Below are 12,351 nucleotides of genomic sequence, written 5' to 3' on the forward strand. Positions count from 1 at the left end.
AATGTTGATCTATAAAACACAGAACTATGAAACACATTTTGGTTCTGACTATGTTTGTTCCTTAACTAACCCAGCGCTATATCCCAGGAACTGACAAACTACTGACTGATATCACGAGCAGTCATTCATGACGTTTGCGCTTATCAACCCCGTCACAGTTACAAATGCAAAATGTTTTCATATGTGGTACATATTCCCTTACTGATGCGTTTTGCTGACAGTTGATATCATCAAGACATTGGTGTTCTTGAAATCTTTGGCCGACATTTAGAAGTTGGAAGAATATGAACACAAGGCATGTTTTAGTGTAAAGTGTCTTGTATTCATAAAGTGTCAGGTGAATTAAATTTATACTTTCATGCAAACCATCGTTGACAGAACCAAGGAACAATTTTTCGATATGAAACAAAACAAACAAAACATATACAAGCTGGAAAATTATAATAACGTTACAAATAATATATTACAATGCATGTGTATTGTGTCAAACATCATTCTCTGGATACAGAATACCAGGGATCAGGGAAAATGGGGATACGCCAGGTGTAGATATTTGAATACGTGATGGTTGATTCAGTAAGAAAATATTTCGGACATTTCAGAAGAAAATTCATGAAAGAATGATTAGTCGTCTCAGGTCATAGGACTTATACTGGTTCTTGTGTGTGCACTATATGTTCCCCTGACACGTGTGTCCACGGAGGTTTAACAATAAACGAAAATTCCATATCTACAGTACTGTATATAAATACAAACAGATAACCTTCATCAAATAGTCCAGGGGCGATGGGTTAGCCTAGTGGTAAAGCGTTCGCACGTCACCACTCCAAAGAACCAGGTTCGATTCCCTACATGGGTACACTGAGTAAAGCCATTCCTACTGTCCCCCGCTATGATATTTCTGAAATATTGCTGGAAGCGGCGTAAACCTAACTCACTCACTCCTAGATAACCACCCTTTGTAAAGTTATCATTAATGACAATTAATTGAAAGCTGGGATTCTGATGAAGGGATTCAGCGAGCCGATACCTCGCACATCGCGCTCCATGGTCTATTACAGTGGTTATTATGCAGTGTCCAGTGGGTAGGTTTGTAGATTACACCACACTTCTCTGAGGTACTGTTCGATTCTGTTGGATCCCAGGGAAGGTACTGTGCTTCGGTGCCATCTTCCCATCGCCATGCACCAGATTTACGGGTTAAACCAACCCATATCCCGTCAGCCGCTGCAAAAACACAAATATGGTGACCAACATCAGTCATGGAAAACACCACATTTTATACGTTTCATAACACTATTGCTATCCATAATTCCCATCTAATTTCTATTGTAGTCGTTCCACGTTGTGTTTTTTATTGTCACTTTAGGTTACGCAAAATGAATTAGTTTTATAGGATTTATTGTTAAGTTTCAATCCTAATCAGCCTTACCAAATCAGACCTTTTCTCTTAACACTTTATGAAACGTCACGTCAGACGAATTATAATTAGACAATGAGCGTGGAGGCTCATAAGTTCTCTATACGAGATTAGGTAAGCGTTCAGACAAGTTTAGCTTGGTTATTATTCGCGCAAACGATTCACATAGCTCCAAATGCAAATAATTAAAGCCGCGACATCAAAAATGCCGAATTGAAGTAGTACAAATATGAAAATGATTGTTTAAAGATGATTGGTAATAGGGTCAACAAGCACGCAGTCATGATATAATCGGACTCGTACAATCGTCTTTAGGATACATTTTGAATGAATATTCAAATGTTCTGGGTTTTTTTTCCATTCGGATCTTCTTATTTTTAATGGCCACATATGAACTTGTTGTAAGAGTCTTTAGTGAAAGGCAACTTACATCTTCATCGCTTTGTGTGATTGGTTTGTGTTTAGTACACCAGCAGTATGCAGCGATTAATGTTTACAGTAGTTGAATATCATGATTTCAGTTGAACAATAGACTAGCCTTTGCAAGTGTTTATGATGCACGAGTGAGAGAAGATATCCGCGGGCACCTTGTATCACCCCTATTTAATAGTGATTCACGAACACATGGTCATGATATCGTCGGAATCTTACAAAAGCTATTAGTAGATATTTCTTATGAATACTGAAAGGGTTTTGTGATAGGCACAGGAAATTTTAATCCCTAATAATACCCAGTTCTTCATTTATTTAAACACAAATCATTTCGGTCAAGTGCAAGTACATGTAACATGTATTTTTATCACCTAATCTAAAACAGAAGACACAAAAGTTACATCAGAGCTGATTTGGTCAATGCATACAGGAGACATTTCCTTTAAAATTGGATCGAACTTAGAATCAAAACTGACATCAGTGTTTGCAATACTTTGATTTGCCAGTGGGCCATCAGGGCCTGCTGCCGCCTACAGGCTTTAAAATCTACAGGCCTTGAATGAAATCTGCAGGCCCAATCTGCCAGTCAAACCAATAAAAACCAAAAAGACTACACTGCACACAGTTTCACACTGTTTCTACAAAATCAATTAGCGAAGCCTATGGCGCAGAGAGATGTTTTGATTTGTTAAAGACTGGTGTTGACTTTCCTTTGCGCAAAGCGCTGAAATACCAGGGAGCGAAACTGTAGGTTATCGTAACATGATGGATGGATTGTGGATAATTCCCGAACGTTAATAAAGAAAATATGGGAAAGCTTAAAGTTGAAAGAAAACCCAGATAATTTACTGAAGGCCACAAGGGCCTGCAAATATTTGAAACTGCCGGCCCGATGCAATAACAACCGACGCTGGGCCTCCGGGCCGGCGATTATTTCGAACGCTGACTGACATAATACCTACACACTTTTTGACACGGTTGTGTCGATTTATCGGTTGCTCAGAATATTTTAGACAGGCCAAAAGTGCATACTGATACAAGCACTAATTTGTCCAGATAGTTTTACTTGGGCGCGGTGGGCGAGCTGGCTAAGGCGCCAGGCTAGTGATCCAGCGAGGTTGAGGTGTCGGGATGGAGCCCACCTGTGACCGGGTGTAAAAGCCTTGGAGTCAACTTTGTGTGCAGACTCTTTCAGTGTTGTCACAACCCCTAGTGTACAGTACACAACCCTGTGCACCTAAAGGAACCCACTAATCCGTTGGTATATGACCAGATGGTGGACATATGAGTACGTGCAAACACCTAGTTGCGGGTACAGCAACGTGCAGTGAACTTGGACAAAGTACTGTGACTATGTGTCCCAGTCCACCCAACTGGAATGGGTACCTCGTAAGGATAGGAAAGCCACAACAACTCGGTACGTCTGGTGGCTGCGGGAGTTGTATACTCCCCAGGGAGTTGAGATGTGCCGTTGGGACTGACATCCATTGATCGAGGGGAAAAATACTAGCGCCTTGAGCAAGCACTAGTTGCCTGGATATGTGCGCTATATAAATACCGTATAATGATAATAAAAATATGTTTACCTAAGATGCAGATGCATCACTGTATAGACAACATACGCATTCAGTTTTTGAGCAGAGCCGTATGATAGACGTGTGATAGATAGATAAAATCACTCTGTACTGAGACACAGAAACACAAAGTGGTAGAATACAGTAAACAATGGTTCTAACACACTAACTTTACTTCGATATAACCGTACTTCGATATAAGCATTTCAACTAAAACATACAAACAGTGGGACGGACGGAAATAGTTCGTTATAATCGTTATAGCCGTACTTCGATACAAGCATTTCAACTAAAACATACAAACAGTGGGAGGGACGGAGATAGTTCGTTATAATCGTTAAAGCCGTACATCGGTATAAGCATTTCAACTAAAAGATACAAAAAGTATTAGGGACCGAAATAGTTCGTTATAATCGTTATAGCCGTACATCGGTAAAACCATTTCAACTAAAACATACAAACAGTGGGAGGGACCGAAATAGTTCGTTATAATCGTTGTAGCCGTACATCGGTATAAGCATTTGAACTAAGCCACACAAAAAGTATTAGAGACTGAAATAGTTTGTTATACTCGTTATTGCCGTACTTCGGTATAAGCATTTCAACTAAAACATACAAAAAGTATTAGAGATCGAAATAGTTCGTTATACTCGTTATAGCCGTACATCGGTATAAGCATTTCAACTAAGCCATACAAAAAGTATTAGGGACCGAAATAGTTTGTTATAATCGTTATAGCCGTACATCGGTATAAGCATTTCAACTAAAACATATAAACAGTGGGAGGGAGGGAAGTAGTTTGTTATAATCGTTATAGCCGTATCTCGGTATAAACATTTCAACTAAACCATACAAACAGTGGAAGGGACGTAAATTGTTTGTTATAATCGTTATAGCCGTACATCGGTATAAGCATTTCAACTAAGCCATACAAAAAGTATTAGGGACCGAAATAGTTTGTTATAATCGTTATAGTCGAACATCGGTACAAGCATTTCAACTACAACATACAAACAGTGGGAGAGACCGAAATAGTTTGTTATAATCGTTATAGCCGTACATCGGTATAAGCATTTCAAATAAAACATACAAACAGTGGGAGGGACAGAAATAGTTCATTATAATCGTTAGAGCCGTACATCGGTATAAGCATTTCAACTAAAACATACAAACAGTGGGAGGGACCGAAATAGTTCGTTATAATCGTTATAGCCGTACATCGGTATAACCATTTCAACTAAAACATACAAACAGTGGGAGGGACCGAAATAGTTCGTTATAATCGTTATACCCGTACATCGGTATAAGCATTTCAACTAAACCACACAAAAAGTATTAGAGACTGAAATAGTTTGTTATACTCGTTATAGCCGTACTTCGGTATAAGCATTTCAACTAAAACATACAAAAAGTATTAGAGATCGAAACAGTTCGTTATACTCGTTATAGCCGTACATCGGTATGAGCTTTTCAACTAAAACATGCAAAAAGTATTAGAGATCGAAATAGTTCGGTAATATTCGTATTACCGTCAGTTCGTTGGTTTAAACATATTTTTATTCCTAGAGAATCTGGTTTGGTAAACAAGCAGAAATCTGCTTATATCAATACTTCACCAGTACATATATCATTTAAACAAAATGCACAAGAACTGGATACACAATAACTCGGTTCGTTATTAACGTAGTTTAAAGAAGCTAGAATACCGAAGTTGAAGTGGTGTATCAGCCAAAATTATACCATAAACTAGAAATATGCGTTGTACTTACTTGCGTTTTTCTGGGTAAGATATGCGACTATTTCATCATACTTTTCTTTAGTTTTGAATGTAATCATTCTGAATGTGTTGCTATTGAAAGTTTCGCTTCTGCAAACTGCCTTTGTTGAAATCCATTGACGAGTACCATTAAACATCCTCACACACACTGACTCCGATGTAAGATGAGCAGCACCAGGAGGACATGGTTCTAAAACAGACAAACGTTTTATATAATGCGAAATACATTTCACCATTAACACTGAAAACAATGGACCAAACAAAGACTCCGGTACTGGTAGCTGACCAAGCAGTGTTGGGCAGTGTGAAACAATGGTGCACAGGCGAGGTCTATGTCCTTGTGGTTGACACCAATCCTGTCAATGAATGAGCGAATGAGTTGGGTTTCACTCACTTTTAGCAATATTCCTGGAATATGACGGCGGGGGACACCAGAAATGGAATTCCACATTGCACCCATGTAGGGAATCGAACCCGTGCCTTTGGCGTGACGAGCGAAGCTTTAACGGGTACTTCCCTGAATGCCGGCAGGTTTTGTCTAAGGTAGGCAAAGCAATGAAGCGTGCTAATCCTTAGACAATGGGGGATTATGGGGGATATCTCCTAATCTTAGCTGAGCGAAATTCAGAAATTCATGAAGTGAGCGAGAGTTCAAATCGGACATTTTTTGTAGTCTTGTCTTGAGTGAACAAAGTTTACTATTTGATTGCAGGGTGATATAATGTATTAAACTTTAAACAACTCACTTAAAACAACTCCCTTCGGGGTATATATAAGATCATCATACATTAGATCACCATGTCACAATGGCTAATTTTCAAGTTAATGTGCGGTTTATTGCGAACAGACGAGGTGGTCGAAATTTAGTCAAATGTAGACGACAAAATAGCATCCATTGGATATGCTAAACACCAGGCTGTATAGTATGACCAGAAATTATTGAGAATTTTAGGAGTATGTTTAATTGGATTTCTAGCATAAACAACCTTGACCAGCTATCAAGTGCTTGGTTTCACTCAAGAGAGACTACTCCGTTAAGCCTTTTTCATTAGTTTGTGAAGAGCTATATCCCCCTATGTTTACTTGCTAGCAGATGACATTTTCAGTGATCCTCAGCATGGATGATTTAGAGAAGAGGAAGTTGATTTTATAACACGGACATCAGATCAGCTAAAGTGATCTCAAGTAGAACAGGCATCCCTTTGTCCACTGTTTATCGTGTTTTGAAAAATATTGCAAATGGATTGGCAGTGAGCACGAGGGAGGCGCAAGTAGGCCCAGAATATTGACTGTCGGTGACAGGAGGCGGCTTGGTATTCTTGTTTCTAAAAACGAAAAAAGGAGTTTAGAAAACTTAAGGCTGGATATGATTGATAGAGGAACTGTGGCTCTCTGTAAGGAGCCAAATTAGAACTGAGCTGCATGCAATGGGTTGGCAGAAATGTCGAGGAATTCCATCACCGATCATGAAACCTAAACAAAAGGTGCGAAGGTTGAACTGGTGCTTACAGCATAGAAATTTTAACTCGGACAATGTGATTTTCTCAGATGAAAGTTCTGTGTGGCTGTTTCCTAATACACTGAAATTCTGGACCAAACAAACTGAAAAACCTTTGTATCAGCACCCAAAGTACAGTCCGAAATTTAACGTGTGGGGTGGCATATCTGTGTTAGGGGCAACGCCCCTCTGTCTATTTGAAGGGAATATGAACAGTGAGCGGTACCCAAATATTCTCGAGGGACATTTACTTCGGACTGCTCACGTGTTCTATGGAAATTGTTGGATTTTCCAGCAGGACAACTACCCAAAACATCGTTCAAAGCATTCACAGGCCTGGTTTCGGACCCAAAATATGACATTATTAGATTGGCCAAGCTATAGCCCTGACCTAAATCCTATAGAAAATGTTTGGAGGAAGGAAAGTATCCATAAGAAAAATCTGACAAATATTGCTGAAATGAAAGAAGAGGTGGTCCGATATTCGGATAGCATGGACCACGACTTTCTAACTTCTTTGATCAGTAGTATGACCCCCGCATTGAATTCTGCATTGCTGTCAATGGTGACTTGACAAAATACTAACTGTTCACCTGTCTTCGAATCTGGAGTTATGTTCCACTAATATTCACATTTAATACGTGAGTAATGAGTGAAGAAAAAAAAAAAATTACAATCTTAAATTCTCAATAATTTCTGGTTGTACTGTACTTGAACCGTCAACCCCACAGATGACCTTGTGACTGAGCAAGGTCAGGCCGACAACCATCCTGCAGATGATACGAAGATCGCCGTAGATAGTTTTCTTTCTAATCTCAAGCAGATGGTTAGAGAAGACTCTCCATGTACCACCCCTTGTAAATTGTACATGGATATTTGATACGACCCCCATAGTTGAAACAACAAAGGATTAGTTCAGCAACCGTAACATGCCGGCATTCCGGGAGTAAACCGGTTTAACCACGTATGTGTGTGAGAGTGAGCGTTAAAGTGTGTGTTTATGTCGGAGTGTGTGTATGTTGTAAGGCAGTGGATTTCATTGTAAGAAGACGTTGAAATTACATTGTGTCTATTGAAATTCTGTAGTAGAGGTTAATATCGATGTGCTTAACAATAGTTATTTGTTAGGAAATGCATTACCCTCAGGTGTCAGTAGTTGTCGCTTTTACTGGATGCTTTTGGACTCGGGCATGACCTAGAATCTTCCAAGACAGTAGAGCCACGCATCGTATGAAATATTTTACGACTATATATATAAAAAAGCCATCATTTATATCTCTAGAACCAGCATTCAGTAAAGCCACATTAATCCCTTTGTCCATTCTGGTTGTTCCTGCTGTCATAACATAACCGTCCTTGATTACTATTAACATTTTACCGACCAATTAAACATCGCCTGAACGGAACGGGTAAGGGAGGTAACTTTTATCAAGAAACCAAAACCAATGCTCCTTTAAGTGGACGTGCGGAAATCGTTTTATCAAAAATGGTTTTAGAGCTTTCTTTTGCGCGCTAGTCAGTTTTTAATATTTCATTTCTTGCATCAGGGATGGGTAATTTGATATTGCGATAACGTAAATCCAGAATGTGTAATCTGATATCGCCAGAGCCTTAATCAAGGGCGGGTAATCTGTTATGGGAAGGGATGCAGGGTTGGTGTAGGATTACTGAAATACTAGCCCTGGGGACACAGAGAATGAAGCTGAATGGACAAATGTATCCCTCTAGCATCCGTCACCTCACATCAAACCCAGCGCTTGTATGAAAATCGATGTTTCCACCCTCGATATCCACCACAGGCCTACTTTGGAAACTTGTCATCTGTAATATGACTAACTTTTTTAATACTACCACTCCCATTGTATTTCATACTCCTATTGAACTTTGAACGTCCACCCTATTGTGTCCTGTCACCATAAAAACTTCGCAGTAATTCATATAGGTTTATAATAAAACGTCACAAATTAATTTTGAAAACCATTGTCCAAAAAACGTTCCAAGCTGTGGATAGTTGACGACAAAAGATTTTACACAATCATTTTTCATGGATATATATTTAGTATGAAACAATGGAGAAAGTTTTGAATTTAAACTATATCGCACATAGGCGAGCGGTCGTCCAAGGGCGAGAATACTCTTCATTTCTCAAAACCCATGTTTTGTTAACACAAGCTGCCTTTCAGAAAGTAGTCAATATGTAATATATGTTCTCGGCAAAGTAAAGATTCAAGTAATGGTGGTAGAAGTTGAAAAAAGGTGTTTTATCCAAGTTTGACCTTTCTGAGTGAATTTTGTTCTCTGAGAGTGATACATCAATGGATTTTAAGGTAAAGGATGATTGGTGATACATGTGGTCTCACCTTAGGCAGAAAATTGGGTGAGATAGGTCATGTGACTCATGTGACTACTGACCTTCTAGCGCTTCTAGGTTATCCGGGATAATAATAATCAGATTCTGATTACAGCGTCCAGTGAGCAACTAGTCAGATGATTTTAATACTAGGCGCTATATAAATGAATTATTATAATGTTTTACAAATTAAAGATAGTATGGAGCAGAGAGGGTTCGGGTGATCCTGGGAACAGTCAGGCTGGTAAGGCTCATCATCGGCTCAAGGCCCTTGCCCCCTCTACACGCAGCCCAGACAGCGAGTGGGACTTCTCCCCAGGAAACGCTGCCTAGTCGAACCCACCAAGAACTTTCCGGAGAATATGAAGGCTCCCCAACACTGCAGCCTTCTGCATTACCCAGAGTGTCAGAAGGGCTGTACTCCCGGTGGAGAACCCGGGCACTCTCCTGATCTGCGCCAAGAGATCAGGAGGTACCAAACCAAGGGCACCTAGAACAATGGGGAGCCTGGCGACAGTGTACTTGGGATGCAAGCGAGACATTTCAAAGGCGAGGTCCGCATATTTATCATGCTTTTCCCGACTCTTGACAATCACATTTTTGTCAAAAGGGACAGAAAATTCAATAACATAAATGAATTCATTGCCTTTATAAATAATGGACAAGATCAGGTTTGTTGGCAGGAATTCTTCTGAGGCTGTGTATGGGCCTATTCAAAGTTTAAAGCTGTCATTTTCCATGACGCCCTGGACATGTTCAGGGTCATACCATGGATGGACCTCGGTGTCAAAACCACAGGCATGGCGAAGACGGTAGTAGAAACGTCGTTTAAGATCTAGATATGCCGTTTGTGCCAAGGAAGGGCATCCACTGACAAGGTGTTGGACAGTCTCTGTAAATTCATTACACAGTCGGCATTTCATGTTAATATTTTCTTTAAGAATCACATTTTGGCGATTACGAGTGAGAGGTGACTGGTCCTGAGCAGTAAAAATGAAGCCCTCAGTTTCACATTTAAGACCAGCCGAGTCTGTGGGATTGCTATTCTGTTCCACACACTGCATGTATACACGATGCAATAGTTTTTCAAAAAGCTTCTCCACAAATGACCGACTCTGGGCACACTTGGTGAAGGACTTCACCTGGTTTACTCCCATCGCTGTACCGTCCAGCAGTTCATCGCCATCAACAAAATCAACCTCAAATTTCAGATTCTGTCCAACAACCTTGGCACGCTTAAAATAGCTGTGGAATTCCTTGCTTTCATCATGAGTCTTCACATGCATCACCATAGGAGCATCCGATAAATATATATGTGCAAAAGTACACACGAAGAGCCTCCACATTATGAAGAGCCTCCACATTAATTAAACCCCGACCTCCCGAATTGATTGGCATATATAAACGATTAAGAGAGGAACGAGGGTGGTGGGCTCTGTTATCAGACGTAATCCTTCTGGTCAGGCGATCAAGACTCTGGATGACTTGTTTAGTCCAATCAACAACTCCAAAGGAATAGGAAAGGACTGGCACAAGAAAAGTATTGGTGGCTTTGACCTTGTTTCGAGCATTTAGTCCTGAGCTCCAGATTTTCTTTAAGCGAGATTTATACTCGGCCCGCAGTTTTTCTTGAATCTGTGCATTCTGGATTATTATTATTATGTTTTCTCAAAAGTCAAACATCAAACATTTATAGTTGGCCAGGCCTATCTATTGCTGCGAGTTAAAATTGTAGTGAGGCAGGTTCTATATAGCCATTTCGGCAATGTTGCCAGAGACACTCGTAGTAGCGTTCAGGGAAATACTGACTAGGTATTTTCAAACTCTCTGAAGTCAGATCAGATCAATCACTCCGATACGAGATCGCTCTACGGATTTATTATTGGAGGGCACCTCTATATAAGGTCAGGTAAACACTGATCCCCAATCTTGAGCCAATCAATTGTCAGTTATGTTGTACACTCTCCGGTTTGTCTTGCTAGATTTGACTAGTGAGTGAGTGAGTTTAGTTTTACGCCGCACTCAGCAATATTCCAGCTATATGGCGGTGATCTGTAAATAATCGAGCCTAGACCAGACAATGCAGTGATCAACAGCATGAGCATCTATCTACGCAATTGGGATACTATGACATGTGTCAATTAAGTTGGCCTGACCACCCGATCCCGTTAGTCGCATCTTACAACAAGCATGGGCTATCAATTCTAACCCGGATCTTCAGGGGTCTGTCGTGATAGTGTTGGAATACTGTTTATTGGGGCGTACAAATACATGCTTAATACTTCAAATGAAGGAACCGTACCTGGTGTTGTTGTAGGAACAGCCGAAGTAGAGGTGTCAGTTGTAGGTGATGGTGTTGAAGTTGTTTCAGTTGTTGACGACGCTGACGAAGTGCCAAGCAATGTTGTCGGTGGGGATTCTGGCGTAACCGACTCGAGTCCTGTAGATCGGGATGTTGGAACTGCAGTCGTTGCTGTCGACGTTGGTGGGGTTTCTGGTGTAACTGCCTCAGGTCTTGTAGATCGGGATGTTGGAACTGCAGTAGTTGATGTCGATGTTCGTGGGGTTTCTGGTGTAACTGCCTCAAGTTTTGTAGATATGGATGTTGGAACTCTGGGAGCTGATGTCGATGGTGGTGAGGTTTCTGATGTTATCGCCTTGGGTGTCAAAGACACTGATGTAGTATCTGCAGCAGATGATGTCGTTGGCGCTGCTGATGGTGCAGCTGTTGTTCCGGGTGTGGACGAAGCGGGACGTAAAGTCGTAATATCCAGTGTAGCTACTGATGAGGCAAGGGATGTTGTCGTTGAATTTGCCATTGAAACAGTCATTGTTGTGGATGACACTGTTTCTTGTAAGGAATCTGGATTGGGGTAAAAGGTACAGAGATTAGATAAGTAGGTCTTTAATTTCTTCATGCTGTAATCACCCAATAATGTCAATGTGGTCTTTTTTTGTGTATTCTTTATGTAAAAAATATTTCTTGTATAACTGTGATTTTTTTTAAAAAGAACTCATTTTTGTATCCTTTTATAGAATGCTTCTGTTTGAAATTCAAACTCCATTCACTTTTAACAAATTTGAAAACTAAACAAAGTTTCCTGTTTTTCTTGAATTTCTTCAATTGCTGGAATATTGCTAAATGCGACGTAAAACCATATTTACTCATAACTGAATGGAGATATAATGCCCTTGTGAACCGATGATGATTTACCTGTGGAAATACAAAGGGATGTCCGGACCTCAGTTACCGGGATACATGTTTCATCATCGGCACATTCCCGGCAGATGCTTCGTGCT

General features: G+C 40.3%; 1 protein-coding gene across 1 annotated transcript; it reads right to left on the reverse strand.

Annotated features, from left to right (window-relative positions):
* Nucleotides 1–45: 45 nt before the first annotated feature.
* On the reverse strand, nucleotides 46–11,908 carry LOC124267387 (cell wall protein DAN4-like). The gene is made up of 3 exons (XM_046702297.1): nucleotides 11,354–11,908; nucleotides 5,196–5,393; nucleotides 46–1,227 (listed from the first exon to the last, which is right to left on the reverse strand). Exons 1-3 carry the CDS (start codon nucleotides 11,880–11,882, stop codon nucleotides 1,016–1,018), a joined length of 939 nt encoding a protein of 312 aa, XP_046558253.1. The 5' UTR covers nucleotides 11,883–11,908; the 3' UTR covers nucleotides 46–1,015.
* Nucleotides 11,909–12,351: the final 443 nt, after the last annotated feature.

This window comes from Haliotis rubra, unplaced genomic scaffold, assembly GCF_003918875.1.
Source record: "Haliotis rubra isolate DU_JTF1 unplaced genomic scaffold, ASM391887v1 Scf1309, whole genome shotgun sequence".
NCBI classification, from domain to species: Eukaryota; Metazoa; Mollusca; class Gastropoda; order Lepetellida; family Haliotidae; genus Haliotis; species Haliotis rubra.